This window comes from Anser cygnoides, chromosome 1 (assembly GCF_040182565.1).
Source record: "Anser cygnoides isolate HZ-2024a breed goose chromosome 1, Taihu_goose_T2T_genome, whole genome shotgun sequence".
In the NCBI taxonomy this organism is placed as follows: Eukaryota; Metazoa; Chordata; class Aves; order Anseriformes; family Anatidae; genus Anser; species Anser cygnoides.
In genome coordinates this window covers 195427514-195445039 of record NC_089873.1, presented here as the reverse complement: position 1 = coordinate 195445039, position 17526 = coordinate 195427514, and the positions used below count along the sequence as shown (strand labels likewise).

Sequence of the window (17526 nt, the reverse complement as noted above, 5' to 3'; positions counted from 1 at the left end):
CCCCCATACTGCTCTCTCACTCCCCCTCCACCAAAAGCCAGGAGGAGACAATATAATGAAAAAAGTTTCAAAGGTTGAAATAAGGACAAGGTCACTCCGTAATTATTGTCACAGGCAAAACAGATTCAGCATAGGGAGATTAATAGAATTTATTGCCTACTGCTAAAAGACTGGAGCAGTGAGAACTAAAAGCAAACTAAAAACACCTCCCCCCTCATGCACCTCCTCCTACTCCCTGCCCCCGAGTGGGAATGGGAATGGGTCACAGTCCCTGGCACTTCGTGCGCTCCTTCACGGTCCCTCCCTGCCCCTGCTCCCCGTGGGGTCCCTCCCACGGGATGCCGTCCTTCCCGAACTGAGCCTGGGGGGCTGCCCACAGGCTGCAGCTCTTCAGGAACTGCTCCCACACGGCTCCGTACCACGGGGTCCATCCCCCAGGAGCAAACTGCTCCAGCACGGGTCCCCCACGGGCGGCAGCTCCCCCCAGACCCCCTGCTCCTGCGTGGGCTCCTCTCCACGGGCTGCAGCTCCGGCCCGGGGCCTGCTCCTGCGGGGGCTCTCCATGGGCCGCAGCCTCCTCCAGGCCACATCCACCTGCTCCACCGGGGGCTCCTCCACGGGCTGCAGCGTGGAGATCTGCTCCGTGTGGGACCCGTGGGCTGCAGGGGGACAGCCTGCTCCACCAGGGGCCTCTCCACGGGCCGCAGGGGAACTTGTGCTGCGTGCCTGGAGCACCTCCTGCCCTCCTGATGCACTCACCTTGGGGGCTGCAGGGCTGCTTCTCTCTCAGCTCTCACCCCTCTCTCCCAGCTGCTGTAGCACAGCAGATTTCCCCTTCCTTCAATCTGCTCTCCCAGAGGCCCAACCAGCGTCGCTCACGGCTCGGCTCTGGCCAGCGGCGGGTCCCTTTTGGAGCCGTCTGGAGCTGGCTCTGATCTGACCTGGGGCAGCTGCTGGGCTCTGCTCACAGATGTCACCCACACAGCCCTCCTACTATCAAACCCTTGCCTCATAAGCCCATTACATATATCCCCCAAATTATTTCCTTTTCCTTGTCTAGAACAACTCCCTAGCAAATAGTAAAGTTTGTAATTCCAATGCACTTATCTTCTATCCCCCTTACACTGTACTACCAGACTATGTTGTTTGTGTAAATAGACTTAAGCCAGTTTTATATATATCTTAAAAGATGCAGGCTTATTTTTGCTGTCCAGTAAGCACAAAACACCAAGTCAGTTTACTGAGCACATTTTCTATGGATAAACTCAGTTAAAAAAACACCTGTTTGCTATTCACCCCACTCAAACTATGCTTGTGTTGCTTAAACCTCTTAGGATCACTTAAACAAGGCCTTTCTTGAAATAGGCATTACAGACCATTAGTTCACTCTTTGTATACCAGCAGAATGATGGCAAAAAGATACAAGTGAGAGAGGGAGTTAGGAGAATCTTATCAAGTAGAGATAGAGCGCTGATGGCATTAAACTAGGATGCTACTTAGTGTCTTTGCTAACTATGGTGCATTGTGCAAACTAACTAAAGCAAGAAGCCTTGGGCCCCTTACCAAGGTCAGTCTCTTAATAAGAGTGTGAGCCTATCTTAAGAAACTGGTTGAAACTGGTCCTGCAGATGGACAAGAGCCAAGGAGCAACTGAATCTGCGCAAAGACAAGAGGTCAGCTAGCGGTGATGAGGAAAAGTCATCAACCTTCATCCCCACAACCCCCAACGACCACCACCAGGAGACACTGCGCAAGAGCAGATGGAAGGAGTTTATGGAAACGACTCCTTGGAACTAATTTTAATATGAAGCAGGGACAGGTTATGAATATGTATAGGTGTATTGTGAAACTTCATGCATATGTAACCGTTTGGTGCATATAACCATGGCAAGTTGCCGCGTCGGGTGCGCACGACTTTGGCAGGACTACCCCCCATGCTGCCAAGCACTGAATAAACATACCTACTTTTACCATCTTACTGATTGTGGAGTCCGTTTTCCGCTAGTCACAAGTACCTAAAATTTCTCCAGCTTGTCAAGAATGGTTCTGCAGCTGGACTGGGAGGACTTTGTCTGGTATCCACAGAGCTCATTTTTCCCCTGCCTCTTTCACCTATTCGTCCCTCTTTTTGTCTGCAAGCTCAATATTATTATGTATGTAGGGTGTCTTCTGTAAAACTGGAGCCTCAAACTACCTCAAACAGCTGTGGGGTTTCTGCGCTTGCCTCTCTCCAAGACTTTTCATGTGAACTTCAATAGCTCTGACAAGAAGAGCTGTTTCAGGAGAGCTTATCTTTGACTTATTTTATCTGCACTAAGACAAGGTATTTTTAAACTCCTGAAATTTTTTTCTAACCAACATCCTGAACACTGAATATTAGTTTGATGATGCAATTTTCAGTGAGTGAGTTGAAAGTACCTTGAAAAGAAAATATTAGTAATGGGAGTGAGCCAAAGACTACAAAATGGCTATAGAGCAGCCATTACAGAGTCATATGCTTCCAGCAGTATTTTTTCACGTAAAGTGATTAATAAATTTTGTCAACCACAGCTACAAAAACCTGAGTCATAATTATGTTAGAGATCAAAAAGTGTGCTGACGCTCTTAAGGTAGAAATGTAATTGATGATACAATAACACAACTCCTCCATAGGTGATGCTGTCCTGAACAGCACAGAAAGCTGAGAGCTAGTGTTGTCCATGGACTAACCGGAAAATGTTTGTTGTTGAACGGCAGCCTATGTGTCAAGTAACCCACACTTTTTGAACACTGGTAGTAACAAGACGTCTCCAGCTCCTCGGGCTGAATGTGCAGGAAGTTAGCTATTTTTTACTGCATTTTTCACTTTGGTGTCTGATGAAACTCCTCTCAGTAATTTCACAAAGAACAATTTAAGAATTTTTAAAAAAAAAGAAAATGGAATTTGGTTTTCTTTTGGAAAATCACCTTAAAAAAAGCAAGAACATATCCTGTGCCAGGGAAACACAGCCTTTGTTGTAACTAACCACAGTGTTTAAAGTACTAATTAACAGAGAAAAAGTTTCCAGAGACACTATGATCTGTAGGTTCAGATTAATTAGGATAAGACTTTAATTATTCAGTGGTATGATGTGTCACCTTTGGAACCAAAATCATCAATAGTGGGTGTTTGCAAGTTCAGCAACTACCCCAAACCCATTTCCTTCTGGCAGCACTTAATGCAATCACAATTTTCTCTGCAAAGCCTAAAACCACCTCAGTTAGGCAGACTAATTCCCAAACCTAGAAGCATACCCTGAAGAGGAGAGGAGAGAAGACTTTGCAGAAGAATAATTCACCCCCCCATTAGAAGAAATGACTCAGACTTGTTCAAAACTCTTTTCAGTCTCTCCTAATCTTCACACTGTGCAGGAGTGAAAATAAGAGAGGAAAGCACTCAGTCTCAGCCTTTTCTTTCAATTGCTCTTCCATTTTTTCCCTTTCTTTCTTATTCCCAAACACCATTTTTGTACTTTCTCTAAGCAGCCTCAGCAGGTAGCCCAGGGTATTTTCAGGGCTGCCAGAGTTACTTCGTCATCCTCTCTGATCAGCTTTCCCAGCTCTCCGAGAGCAGCTTAGCCTTTTGTGCAGTGACTCTCTTTTGGGGTTAGCTTCTCCTCTGGTTGGCAGATCTCCTATCACAGAAGGAACACCATGACCAAAACCTATTAATTATGGCTCTGCTACAGGTAGGAGTACACATTATTCTAACTAGAGGCAGTCAGAAAAAACAAGGTTAATTTATTAGCAAGATTCAACTGAAGTTTGGGCATCACTCCACTGGATAATTGCAACAATTCCTTCTGGCTTCCAAGATGCACAGAGTACAACAACATTATTGTCAAGAGGCCGCATCCCACAGCACTGTGGGAAGCTTGTGATGCTGGGATATGTACCTGGAAGACACTTTAAACTATAGCGTTTTACTGCTTCTCCTGCTTGGCATGTCCAGCATTTTCTCTGGAATTTCCCACTCATTTTCTCCTCATCTGTGAGTCAGTAGGTACTGGAGTTGTGGATGCCTGAGATTTCCAGCACTGGAAACCCTCAGGTACTTTTTACTGTCAGCCTAATCTCATGCTTGGGCCTGAACATATGTCACGGGCAAAAGGTATGAGGAGTGGCTGAGGTCCCTTGGTTTGCTCAGCCCAGAGCAGAGCAGGCTGAGGGGAGGCCTCATGGCGGCCTGCAGCTCCCTCACGAGGGGAGCGGAGGGGCAGGCGCTGAGCTCTGCTCTCTGGGGACAGCGACAGGACCCGAGGGAACGGCATGGAGCTGGGACAGGGGAGGGTCAGGCTGGGGGTTAGGGAAAGGTTTTTCACTGAGAGGGTGGTCTGGCACTCGGACAGGCTCCTCAGGGATGTGGTCATGGCACTGAGACTGCTGGAGTTCAAGGAGTGTCTGGACAGTGCTCTCAGAAATATGGTTTAATTTTTAGGTAGTCGTGTGTGGAGCCAGGAGCTAGACTTGATGATCCTGATGGGTCCTTTCCAACTCAGGATATTCTGTGTTTCTATGAAACATGCCATGGAGCAAAGTCATTATGAAAGTGATGCCAGATAGATAGAGTGCCATAAAATCGAGAGAGTCACATAGGAACTTTGTAATTAGGAAATAAAGAGAGGCAATGAGTCATTACATTCAAGGCTGTGAGAGTTTTAGGGAAGGTTGTTTTCTGTAACTCATGGAAATAACACATGACCTTTGACCTAGCTAGGGTTTTTTATTATTATTTTATTGTTAGCAGATGTCATTGCAGTCAAGGGAAGCAGGATACCATATGGACACAATTTTGTGAGAGTCATTCATTTAAGTCCATGTCTTTGATAACATATACTTAAAGTCTTCAGGAATGCCAGTCAACTACAAAGCAGACTTCAAATATCTCAGATGCAAAGATTCCCAAATTAGCTCAGCTTTACTAAATGTATTTAGTATTGCTTACTGTGGTCTTTCACTTAGTCAGAACCCATCACTAAAGAAGGATTGAGACGGCTTGGCTCAATGGAAAAATTGAAAGAGAAAATCAAAGGAGCAACCAGCAGTGGGACGGGTACTTTAATCAATGCTCTTTGCATTAGGTCAAAATTAAATCAAATTAAAAATCAATTAAATCAATTAAATCAAATTAAATTTTTTAATTTATTTAAATCAATTAAATCAAAATTGCATTAGGTCATTTTGCCTAGGTCAAAAGTCAGTCCTTTGGGTACTGTGCAGTTAATGAAGAGAGGTGATACTTCCTGAGGGCAGTTCCTACAGCAGCCCTTGGTTCCTCTCAGGGTGGAATGAATCACTCCTTTGTTAAGGATGTTACCGACTACCAAATCCAGCTAGCTCTGGTCTCAGAGGACACCTCCTGCCTGGCCACGGGACCTGGGGACCTGAAGTCAGCCAGTGAAACCACACATGCCTTCAGTCTCCAGGTTCACAAGCACACCCACATTCACAGAGCCGTCAAATACCAGCACAGCTCCTAGGTCCACCTAACATCCATGCCTGGCCCCAGGTCCCTTACCCATCCGCTGTTCCAGAGCTCAAGTCTTTGCAGGGGCAGGTCTCCTCCTGCTAGTCCAGCTCACAGCTGGCAGACATGTACATATGCACACTGCATTAACCTAACTGGGGAAATATTAACATAGGCAGTTTATTTCCAGTCACTGCCATTTAGGCTTCTCACATACAAACTGGTCTCTCCACTTGCTGACATCTAGACCTCCAGGCCCTGTGACCTGCAGCCCTTCCACCAGCTGCTGGCACTTAGACGTGCAGAACTCACACATGGCACAGTGAGACGAAGGAAAGAATGGTTAAGAAAAGCATTCAGTGGGAAGATAGGACAGATGTGGCCATCAGGCACAGGGCTCAGACAGGCGAGCACACTGACCAGCAGGTTCTTACACTTGACCCTTTTTATCCCTCCTTCTCTCCATTCTCTCATGTTCGTTGCATGAGACGGAGATGGCCCATCCCCTAAATTCCCGATAACAAGTTTTATATAACTCCACAAAGCCTTTCTGATAGCCCATGATAAGCTTCACAGAGGCACAGAATCCCCCTCAAATAACCAACAATATTCACGATAATCATGTTTTCCCTCTTTATCTGTGACAAAGCTGAGGCTGACACCTTCAAGGAAGTGCTATAGTTCCTATACTGGCCCATTGATCAGCCACCAGAGAGTTTGTATTCACTGTTGTCTCTGCTATCACCTGCTCATTAATGTTTGTGTGCCCTTGGGCTTAATTTATCAATTTCCTTGGATTATTTTTTTTTTCCGAACTGAATAGTCCTTAAACAAATAAGTTAATGAACTAGATGTTCTTTTGTTCCACCTACTTTATGTTCTGTAAGCATCTTTCACTCATTGTTGGCTGTAGAAGCCCAAATAGCTCTTTAACTTAGACAAGACAAAGCAAGGCAGTTTGCTGGAGCTCAGATAAGGTTAAAGGAACCCAAACTGCCAGGTGTTAGTGCACCATTCAGATCACAGGGTATTTTGGATGTCCACCATTTAGAGCCACTGAAGAGTCTATGGCACATTTCACAGCAGGTTTGACATGAGCTTTGAGTTCTACCCAAATAAGTCACCAAATGTAAAGAAGTAAAAGATAGCAGTGTTAGATAACCTCCAGTCCACCCTCCTGCCAGGGCAGGGACCCACCATTTCTGAAGATTTTAGCCTTTATTAATCCAGTTTAGCTTAATTCTAATTGGCAATTACATTTTGTGTAAAAAGTAGTCTGCACTGCTGGTACTGCCTTGGTTGAAAGAGTTGCACCTGTCTTACCAAAGGAGGGACCTAAAAAAGTCGCTTTGTGTGACCATATTAGTAGCTTTGTGTGACCCTTTATGTGGGACCATAAATTTTTAAGTTTAGTAGTTGAACAGTGTTATGTAAATATGTCAGTACTTCTCATACTCTAAGTGAAGAACTGAACAAACCCAACAATCATGTTGAATACAACAAGCATCTCTAATCACAGCTGCAGTGCATCAGGAAGAGTTATCTTTTTGTACCTCAATTTCCTATCTGTAAGTAATAAGCTCACAGTCCTTCCTTTCCAATGGATGGTGATTTCTAGGGGACAGAAACTACTCCTCATCAGTATACTCACAATATTTCTGTTCTGGTCTTGTTGGAGACTTAAGCAGCAATAAAAGGGTGTATTTTTTTTCCCTCTGTTCTTAGAAATGACTTCAGTTCCATCAAGGAAATTACTAGTAGATAATGAAGTCATCACACCAAAGAAAAATATGGATTAATAGACTGAGATCTATCTAATCAGGAATGACAAAACTAAGATTGAAACACCACAGCGTATCATTTACAAAGTCCTGAACAGTTCTACCAGAATAAAGTTCTTCAAAAAAAAAAAAAAAAAAAAGACAAAACCTAAGTGTATGCAAACCTCAATTCTTCTGCTACAGTTGTAATCACAAGGGCAGATGGCGGCCACGTCCTGGGCTCCTCAGCCCAGAACCAGAGGTTCTTCTCAGCCCTTTGAACAAAAGTTAAAAAGGAGAGAGTTTTGTTTTTTTACAAATGTAGGCAATTGTGATGCACAACCAAACTCCTGGCCTCTACAGCTGTATATTATTAATATATATATATATATTTCCTGCTGTATTTTTACATAGTATTAAACTGCTGAAATTAGTATACTAAAAACATCTTCTGGAAGAGTTTATTTTTGTTGTGGTTCTTGCAGTGCCTCCAGAAATACCAACCACAAGGAACACTAGATCCTCTGACAATATATTTCCTATCTGAAATAGGGGGCTACTGTCAGCTAAAGCATCCAGAGCTCCGCTCCTGCAAGGCCTCTTCTTGGCTGTGTTCAGGACAGGAGCGGAGGCTCGAGCTCTACGCCCGAACGCCTGCCGGTACCTGATGACCCGATGGAAAACTCAGTCAGCATTCTCTGTGCAACCACAGTGGCGTGAAGCGAGAGGACTTCACCCATTCCTGGGCAGAGACCAGTATCAGGGAAGATAACAAATGTCCATCTGATGTTGTTAAATATAACAGTTTGTAAAAGCCAGCCAGGATTCAGGACAGGAGGACTGAGTCAGTCAAAAAAGGAGGCTATGGATATAACCTAGGGAATAGCAGCACCGTTTGTGTAAGAAGGACATGAGAAATGGAGCTCAGCAGAACATAACTATCACATAAAGAATAGGCCTAACTGGGGGGAAAGCCACAAAAATGTGAGCTTCTCTTCCCATGTTCTTTTCACTGGGGGCAGGGGAACAAGGACTGTGGGGAGTGGCTGCTCCTTTTCATGAGTTAGCCCAGAAGATGCATAAATATACATGTAGACGCAGCTTGTCTCATTCCCAAGGGCCATTTTCCTGTGGTGCTGAGAAAGTACTGTAGGAGTCCTGTCTGGTTAAGGTAGCTCATAAGCATAAACTCCTACAGATAAGATTGGTTTTCATTCCAGCAGTGGCAGAGGACTGTTGAAGGAAAATTTTAATAAAAACTTGTAGTTTTCTGAATATACCACTTCTGAAATGGATGTGGGTTCTTTGATTGTAGGGAAAGAGCACACAGGTGCCTTTTGGGATCGAAACATGTTGCTTCTAGCTGCGATGCGTTTGTCTATTTCAGGGAATTTGGGACTGAAAAAGGAGCCTGATGGCCACAAGAGGGTGCAGAATAGCCCGGTAGAAAAAGACGATTTTGTGCACTTCAAAACAACCTTTCTGCTGCACAAATCATCAAGAGGATAGTGATTTTCATACTCTCTTTCTTGGGCAGTAAAGCTCCATCTGAAAGAACTTTTTCACAGATGAACTTTAACTGGCCTGCAGAGTTTAAAAAAAAAAAAAAAAAGTAGAAATATTGCAAGCTTTGCTTGGAGGGAAAGGTAAGGTCCTCCTTTTGCTTGAAGGAAGTGTGAAGACTCCCAGGAAGAGAACTTCAAAAATTCAATTCTTTTTGAAACCTTCCTTGATTTTGTTTTAAAAACAGGTCTTTCACAAGAGGAACAAAACTATGGGACTATTCTATGCAATTTTATGCACACTTTAACATTATACTGTGCTTTACAGTCTTTTTGTAAATGTTTAATAGTCTACAGTAACAGTATTTTTACATCCCCCAAAGTACCCCAAACCATTCAGATAGTTTATTTCTGATTTTTCAGAGATTGGCTTGCATATAAGTTGTTTAACATTTTGTTCAACCTCTTCTTTCCTTATTCTTGACTTGACTATTATCTCCTTGGTAAACTTAATTGTACTAAGCATCTACTCAAAACTGATCTTTTTTTACAAAGTTAAAAGCAAAAATTACTTCATCCATCCTTTGCACTGTCGATTAATTGTCTCCCTAACTCAGCAATGATCCCGTGCTCCCACTGCCGCCTTCTTACCGTGCATGTAGAAGACTCTCTCCTTATCTTTTATGACTCTAAAAGTCATTAGGTCAGCTTTGCATCTTAAATCCTCTGATTTCATCCCTACACATTCTTTCTATGCCCATGCATAGATCTCATGATCATTTTTCATTTCCATAAATTAGAAGTGGATTATCATCTTTCCAATTAAATGGTGCCCTGTGCTGACCTCCTCTGTGCAGGAGGGACTGCACAGTGTCAAGTGGCAATTCACATGAGCTCTCATCTTTCTGTGGGTCATTGCTCATTAGCAAAATGGGAGTGCAAAGTTTGACTTCTCTGCTCTGAGTTTTTTAGCCAGAGCTTAACCTCTTTATGACACGGGTGGCCTGGTTATGTGACTAAGTAACAGCCAGCACAACAGCTGAGTTGGTCTGCAGGGGTACCCATGGCAATACAATATTCATAAATTCTAAACTATAATGTATTTGTTGTGTTTGATAAATAGTTTCAAAATACTAATGTTAATACAATTCTTTTCCTATTACAATGACAGAAGTCATTAGTCATGACAGTATTTTTCTGTTAACAGCTCTAACTCTTCACTAGATGCTGCATATATGCAATTCTTCTAAGCAACCAAGTATCCAGAAGTTCAAACACTACGGCTGAACACTTGCTAATTTCAAGAGGACCTTGTTCAAGTCTAGAAGTTCATTTCCCATCTCCAAGCTCTGTCTCCACAGCTTTAGAGTCCCTCTTCTAAATAACATCCATCAGGAAGACAGCCTTCAAAGGGATCAAGCCCCTCTTTATGACTGCATTGGCCATTCACGGCTGCTACAGAGAAATGCAGTCATCTTCTGGCCATTACAAGCAATGAACTGGGAGTAGATCTTCAAACACAGGGAGACCAGATATCTGCAGCCCAGCATGGCAGTAAGAATTATTTTGCCCAGAAGTGTGACAGCTTATTACGTTTACCACAAAAGAAACCTATCCAGTTGCAATGGACTGGAGAAAGAATGAACCACACAGTGGGAGACAGACTTTAATAACTCTAAACAAAATAAAATTCTGTATTAATTCAATTCTTTAATCAAAGAATTAAAAGGAATCAAAATTTTCTGTCAGGCATGCTGTCAAACTGACAAAGACACTCAGCAAGCAAAATAATTGGTCTGTAATGTGATTATATTTGGGGATTCAGGCTGGGGTTTAGACATGCTATTAAAGACTAAACTGAAATAACAGATTTAATGCAAAGTTGTCAGACCTGCAGTTTTAAAAGGTCCTGCTGTCTGTCATTAAACAAGTGGGAACTTAGCACAAAAAATAATTAGCTGCTGTGTTGCCACACTAGGGCTTCATTAGTAAATATCAGTAATAAGCTGATCCAGATGTGGAACATACTCCCTGAGGAGGTGGGAGCGGTCACATTTAGATTAGTCCCCAATACCTGTCCTCTTGCGTAATGCTCCTCCTGCAGAGCAGGGTGAGAATCAGAACCGCACCCCACCTCCAATAAATAGATACTGTCCCCAAAAACCCCGCCTGTCAGGAAAGCAAAAGGTAGAGGTCTTCAGGGACTCCCCAGGATCTGGGCAGGCCAGACTACTTAACTAAGTGGAAGTCAGATACAGATGATAAGCATTATACCACTCAAAACAAACTTTAACCAGATTAACCAGAGTGCTGGTGCTACTCAGACAAACAGTAAGCATGCCACTTTTTGTACCTTCATTATTATGCAAACCCTCTTCACCAGCCATGGGAGAGGTTGATTCAGGCAAAAACGCAGTGTGTTAGTGCAGACTGGCCAGCCTTTGTGGCTCACTGGCAGGACCGGCCAGTCCTGGCAAATACTAAGCCTTACCAAGCATCGCTAAATCAATATAACCAATTGAAGATTGGCTTGAATACGAAAATGAAATCCTACATTGTCTAATAGTAGCCAAGAGAGAAGAGAAAGCGACAAAACAGGAGAAAACAGGGTCACCATTTCTGGTTGAATTTATTCACATTCATTCTAAACTCAGCCTATATGGTTCCAGTCAGAGGTGCTATCATAGCCACTCTTACTGATTGTTGTCTTCTTCCACCTCACAGGTAAGTTGTTGTGAGAACTTGGACCTGCTGCTGGGCTCACAGATTCAAAGAGCTGTTCTGCACTAAAAGGGAGAACTTCGGAAGAGTTGGAGGTGTTATAATGGTCTCCGACAGCCACAAAGCATGTGCCTGGGTCCGGCTATGAGAGGCATCTAGACACGAGAAATCAGTTGGCATCCTTGAATGAAACCTTGTAAACCTGTGACAACAGCAATGGAAAAGGCGTACAGTGATAACTGTGTATTAATGCAACACTTAGCATGACAGTTTTGTTAGGTGTTCATGTCTTGTCCTGCAAGTGTTGTTCTGAGACATTTTAAAATGAAATACCAACACTGAAGAAGGTAATCTTAAAATCAAAGAGGAAAGATCTGGGAGGGCCTTTGAGAAGCCATCTAGTCCTATCTCAAGACAGGACAAAGTACAACTCTTTATTATTCCAGATTGACAGGTGGTCAGTGGTTGAGCATCAGTGACCAAACATCCCAAATCAGAAAATCTTGAATAAAAATATTGACCCAAAGACACTGGTCTGTGGAGAATGCCTTCAACTGTAATCTAAATGGCTAATATTGTGAGTTCTTTGCTGAATTCCTGTTTTACTGTGTGCATGTTCTAAGGTGCTTTCACAAGAGTTTTAAACTGAAAAATAATGAATTGATGTATTTTCAGCTCTAAGAAAGAACATAGAGCTGGTTCATGAGAGCCATTTCGGGCCACCAGCCGCCCTCACACCACACATACAAAGGCACGTGCAGCTTGGGCATTGCAAATGAACTTTTTACACCTACCCACACCAGAAGAGTTCAGGCTGTGCTTTCTCTCATGAAACCAACACACTCATTTTGTGTTATCTGATGTGCCCCTGAGCTCTTTGTGTGCAGTGCTCAGGTCACACCTAGGAGGCAGGACACCAGGGAGGGCAGAGAAGCTTGTAGTTGAAGATGCCCTGCGGTTATGCAGTAAAAATGTATGCAGTCCTTCCAAAATGTAACTCTAGTACTACACAGACCCGTTACTGTAGGCCTCAGAACAGAGACACGGATGGGCAGTGGTGCAGGGCTGACCATCTTAGCATACAATGCTTCAAACAACAAATTCAAAAATGTCTACCATGATAGATAACTCTTTTCCAAAGATTTCCTAGGTCAGTTCTGGGGTTGTTGTATTTGCTTTCAAGTCTGGGACCCAAGGAAAGCTTAACTGTTCTCTTAGAACTACCTTGCAGTGGTTCTTAATTTGGGGGGTAAAATTTACACTGGTTTCCCTGTAAAGGGTGTAGCAGCGTGATTTTCTTGAACAGAAGCGTATTATCCTTCCTTCTCACTTTAACTACAGAACAAAATACAACTAGAAAAGTATTGTTTCCACACAACTCTACCAATGTGCCCATGAGAACTATGATGTGAGCAAATGTGGATTTGTAAAGTCTGCTCCTCTGTACTGGATTAGGCTGCCGTGATTTGTGAGGGTTAATACGTAAATAAATAAATGGCACTTTTAGATAGGATATTAAGGGCCTTGCTTCCGAAACAGCTATGCTTAAAATAAGAGTACAGCAGCCTATGTGGTTCCATATCATCTTGTCCAGCTGGAATTAGAGAGAGAAAACACGCTTTAATGACAGAAATACAGATGCAGAAGACAGGAAATACTGAAGAAATTTTGACCAAAGAGAATCCCTAAGGGTCACATCAAATTGCTGCTTCTTTCAAAGATTTGTGATCTCTTGCTATGAGAGTTACCATTTATTTTAATATGTTATTTTCCAGTCAGAACTCATATGAAATTTAAAACAAGTTGGTTGAACTCAGTATGCAAAAACCCAGTAAATCACATTTGATTATGACTCTGGGACAAACTCATTCTTTGGATTCATGAACAAAACAAAACAAAAAAGTCTAACCAGACCTGAGACTGAGCGCTGCTATATTAATTTTCTTGCAAAGCAATAAAAATCCACATTGCATTCTGTCAGATATTCTAACAAGAACAAAGCAGCAGTCCACCACTGCTGCTTTAGACCAAAACTGCACAGAAGACAGCATCTCACGGTCTTACCCCGGTGGAAAACCCGAGAAGAGAACAGGAAAAACAAGTGGAATATGGATTCCACCTACCTGGAAGAACACCGGTACTTGGCAGAAAGCCTTGCCTTCCATTTTAGCCCAGTTTAACTACGCCTTCAGCAGACGACCTCAGGCAGTCACCTTGCTATCACCCACTGCGGTTATGGAGAAGGATGATGCTACTGAGGTAGCTTTTGAGCTCCATTTCGCAGTTAACGGTGGTGTACAAATTCATGGTGCTTTCCTTCAACTTGAGCAAAAGTAACAACCTCAAAACGTGTTCTTAGTCAGCAGCCAACTGCCTCATGCTTCAGGCAGCTTTCTACAGCAACCACGTGGGCCCGGGGAATATTCATGTTGAGGAAAAGTGATGGAGAGAACATCCCTCAGGCGCCTGTTCAGCTCATTTTCCCCCAAGACAAGGCACTGAGGTCAGAGGCAGATGATCCCCTGGACTGCATCACCCGTGCTGGTTCTCTGTAGGGAGCTCAGCAGCAAACATAACTGAACAAAAATCTCTGGAGCCCAAGCTCCTGCTCAGACCTCACCTAGGGCTTGAGCAAGCTGTAGCAACGGTGCCGTGCTGGTGCAGCACTCCCTCCCTGAAGTGCTGAAAAACCAGGAATGCTGGTGAGAGGAGGCAATGCCTTCAGCACAGTAAGGAAATACAAATACAGCGGAATCCTCTCTGGCGCCCTCTCCCCCTCCCTTCACACAAGTCAAAGCGACACAGTAGCGGGGAAATTTTGCATTTTAGGCCAGGCACTGAGCAGAAGAGTAGCAGCACACAGCATACTGTAGGAGAATCTTCCTCTCTTACAGGAACGGACACAAATACGTTCCAACACCAGTTACGATATACATAGAGATTGACATGGTGAGAGAAGTCCCTTTTTTCTCCCTGGTTACACCAATAAGCACAGAGACACACTTTTATAGCGATGTTAAGAAATGCAGATTCAGATCCCTATTCTCCTCAAAGTTACCTGAACTTACATTTTCCACCTCAGCATTCCCAGACAATCCAGCTACCGGCTATTTTTTGGAAGGGAGTCTATTTAAAATATTTTAATATTTTTAGGAGTAAGGACCGAAGTCTAAGTGTCCCATGCCTTCCAAATAAGTGTCTTAAGCTGTGCTTACCCTCACAGCTTCATGAATATTTCAGAGATATTTATGAAAAGGAACAGCCTATCCTGAAGCTGTGTGTGCCTGGTCTGTGACCAATTTCAACCAGATACTATTCGTGGTGCGTGTGGTAAGCAGTCTCCCATTCTCAGAACTTATAACAGACTAAGACATGCATCTTCCGGCATTACTACCTTGCCATAGTTACCCTTACTCACATATTTCAAAGTCCTTTCTGGTCTAAGGAAGATTAGAAACACTGCTGAAATCAGAATAATAAAATATGCACAGATGATGAGTCAGAGAGGAAGATGTTTCTATGTATGAGTTAGATATCCTTTGTGAAAACCATACGGCTTCCCTTGAGGAAGGCAGATTTTCGAGCAGAAGTGACACTATTTAGAAAAGTTGCATGTCAAGCACAGCATTTGATAGACTCTCCTACAACCTTAAAATACAATCACCTCTGCTGCTTCATGGCTATCCTCCATGGAGCAGATGAGACCAGAGGCAACATGTGCTTTCAGAGAAAACAATTTTTAGTCATGCTTCATACCACCAAAGACTGCACTTTACCTAAATTTGCTTCAGCTTTACCACATTGTAAGCAACTTCTAGCAGCTACTATTTCACATCCTATATGCTCCAGTAGCCTAAGGAAGATCAAAATTGACTGGAGAACAGTCGACATGGTTCTTTCATCCTGGCTTGCTAGTTCAAAAAAATAAATAAATCTCAGAATAAATCACTAAAATAATCATGACAGCTTATTTTTAAGTTATTTCTCTTATAGTAACACAAATTTACAAAGATTTTACAGAAAATAATTTACAACGTAGTAGCTTTCTACCTCTACCAGACTTACTGGGCAAAATGGAAAAAAAACCCAAAACTTTGGGGTATGACAATAAAAAAGTATTAGTTTTTCAGAAAAGTTGTAAAAGCCCACCAAGGGACTAGAAGTGAACACTCTTTCAACCCTGCAATATTTAGTGATCTGTTTCTTAATCTGAGCTCTACAGGCAAGTAGCTCAACAGGAAAAGAGCAGCAGCAGGTTGGGACACCTGCACGCTGCTTCAGACTCCGTTGTGCTCACATCCTTCCCCTTGCCTTTCTGGAGCCCTTCCATGCAACACTCAGTCTTTCGTTTGCAAGTTTGCACCCTTTCTTCTACCCATGGGGGGGACCCATGCTGTGGCATCGTCTTCATCTTTGTCCTTCTGTCCCTGTACTGTTCCACCAGCTCTGCACCTGAGAAGCCTGGGACTGCTGCTCCAGCTTTCACATGCACAGCGATTGATTGCTAGTGATGCGAGAATCTCCCCTCCCGCCCCCCCACCTTTTCCTCACCTCCAATTTTGTAAACTTTTACAGGAAAAAACAAACAGAAAACCTAGTGAATAACATGGTAAAGAGTAGTTCTTTAAACAACTGACAAGCATTTTCCAATTACATAAGCAGGAACAAGTGAAAACTATACATTTATTATCAGGAAAGTATTATGGCAGACCACCTGCCACCTGAGGATGCTCAGGGAAAAGAATAATTTAGGGAGGTCCCTGTGATGATTTTCTTTCTGACTGTCCATCAGAGAGGTGTTTTTTGTTTTGTTTTGTTTTGTTTTTTGTTGTTGTTGTTGTTTTTTAACCTCTTAAGTTTCTTTCCTCCTCCTCCTCTCTTTTTCCTTTTCATTTTTTATTGTCATCAACATTAACTGTTACCATTGAAGCTGAAATTTGCTGCCTACTACGGACAATCTCATCGTTCTTTGTGCAACAAGTCGGTTTAAAAATATTACTTTGTATTGAAAGTACAGAAAATGACATTAATTCTTGTGCAGAGGGCCAACAGGAGGTTTATCACATCTTAACTGAACTTTTATATTGTAATGGCTTCAACCAATTTACAATGCAATTGCCTCAACCAACAGAATACAAAAACTCAAAGCAGTGCAACAATGTGTTGGTTTTAATCAACATGTTCATAAGATTTACATCATTTTATAGAAAAAGTCACTGCAATAATTAAGTACTGGATCTATGCTACAAGATAAAATTTTTTGTTGTTTCAAGTACTATAAAAAACTCCAAAAGTAAAAAGCTATACCTTGAAGAATTCCGATAGCCATGGGGACATTATTATTTTGGCTCAGATAAAAAATGAAAAAACAGAAACACTGTGCATATCTGGTTTGTTGGGCTTGCAGGTTCATGTGATAACACGCACTATCCAAACCAGAAAGAGACAATCAGTTAAACAATATCCCTGGGTTTAAAACATACTAGCAATATATAATATACCGGTGTCGTATTTAACATACGAAATATCCTTTAGTATAATTTATGGCTTATACAGTCCTTGACCTCAAGGATGTATTCATTCTTTCTTCTTGGTGAAATCATACGGCTTCCACCACTGTGCAAACTGCAACACTTTCTTCCTCTGCTCCTCAAAGTTCTGCCTCACTCCTTTTCTCCAGAGCCGTGGTTCCAAGTCCAGCATGCCACCAATGATTTCCTTTGCAAGTAGAACAAAGATAATGATAAATGCTAAAATACCATATCACTTAATGCTATTTTAATAAAAAATAAAAGACTTTTTTCCCCAATTATGAAACCATTTGTCAACGTTTTTTTATTGAGAGCTAGTTATAGAAACTGAAAATTCTGAAAAATATACCAATTCAAAATTACAAATGTAGCTTGCTAGATGATTGCCTCAGCAAAATTCTTTAAAGTACAACACAGCAACGCACAGCATAAATGTCCTAACATTGCAAGATTGTTGATGGAATATTTGTGACTAAAAAAAGGAAGTTTAGAAAAAAAGCTACCCATTTTAATTCAAATAAGTTATA

General features: G+C 42.4%; 1 protein-coding gene across 1 annotated transcript in view; it reads right to left on the bottom strand.

The window, feature by feature from the left end:
- Positions 1 to 13068: 13068 nt before the first annotated feature.
- Positions 13069 to 17526, bottom strand: part of CWF19L2 (CWF19 like cell cycle control factor 2) — a 73228-nt gene continuing 68770 nt past the window's right edge. The window contains exon 18 of the mRNA XM_048078209.2: positions 13069 to 17186. Coding sequence (XP_047934166.2) covers positions 17046 to 17186 — 141 coding nt within the window. The 3' untranslated portion in view covers positions 13069 to 17045. The remainder of the gene's footprint in view (positions 17187 to 17526) is intronic.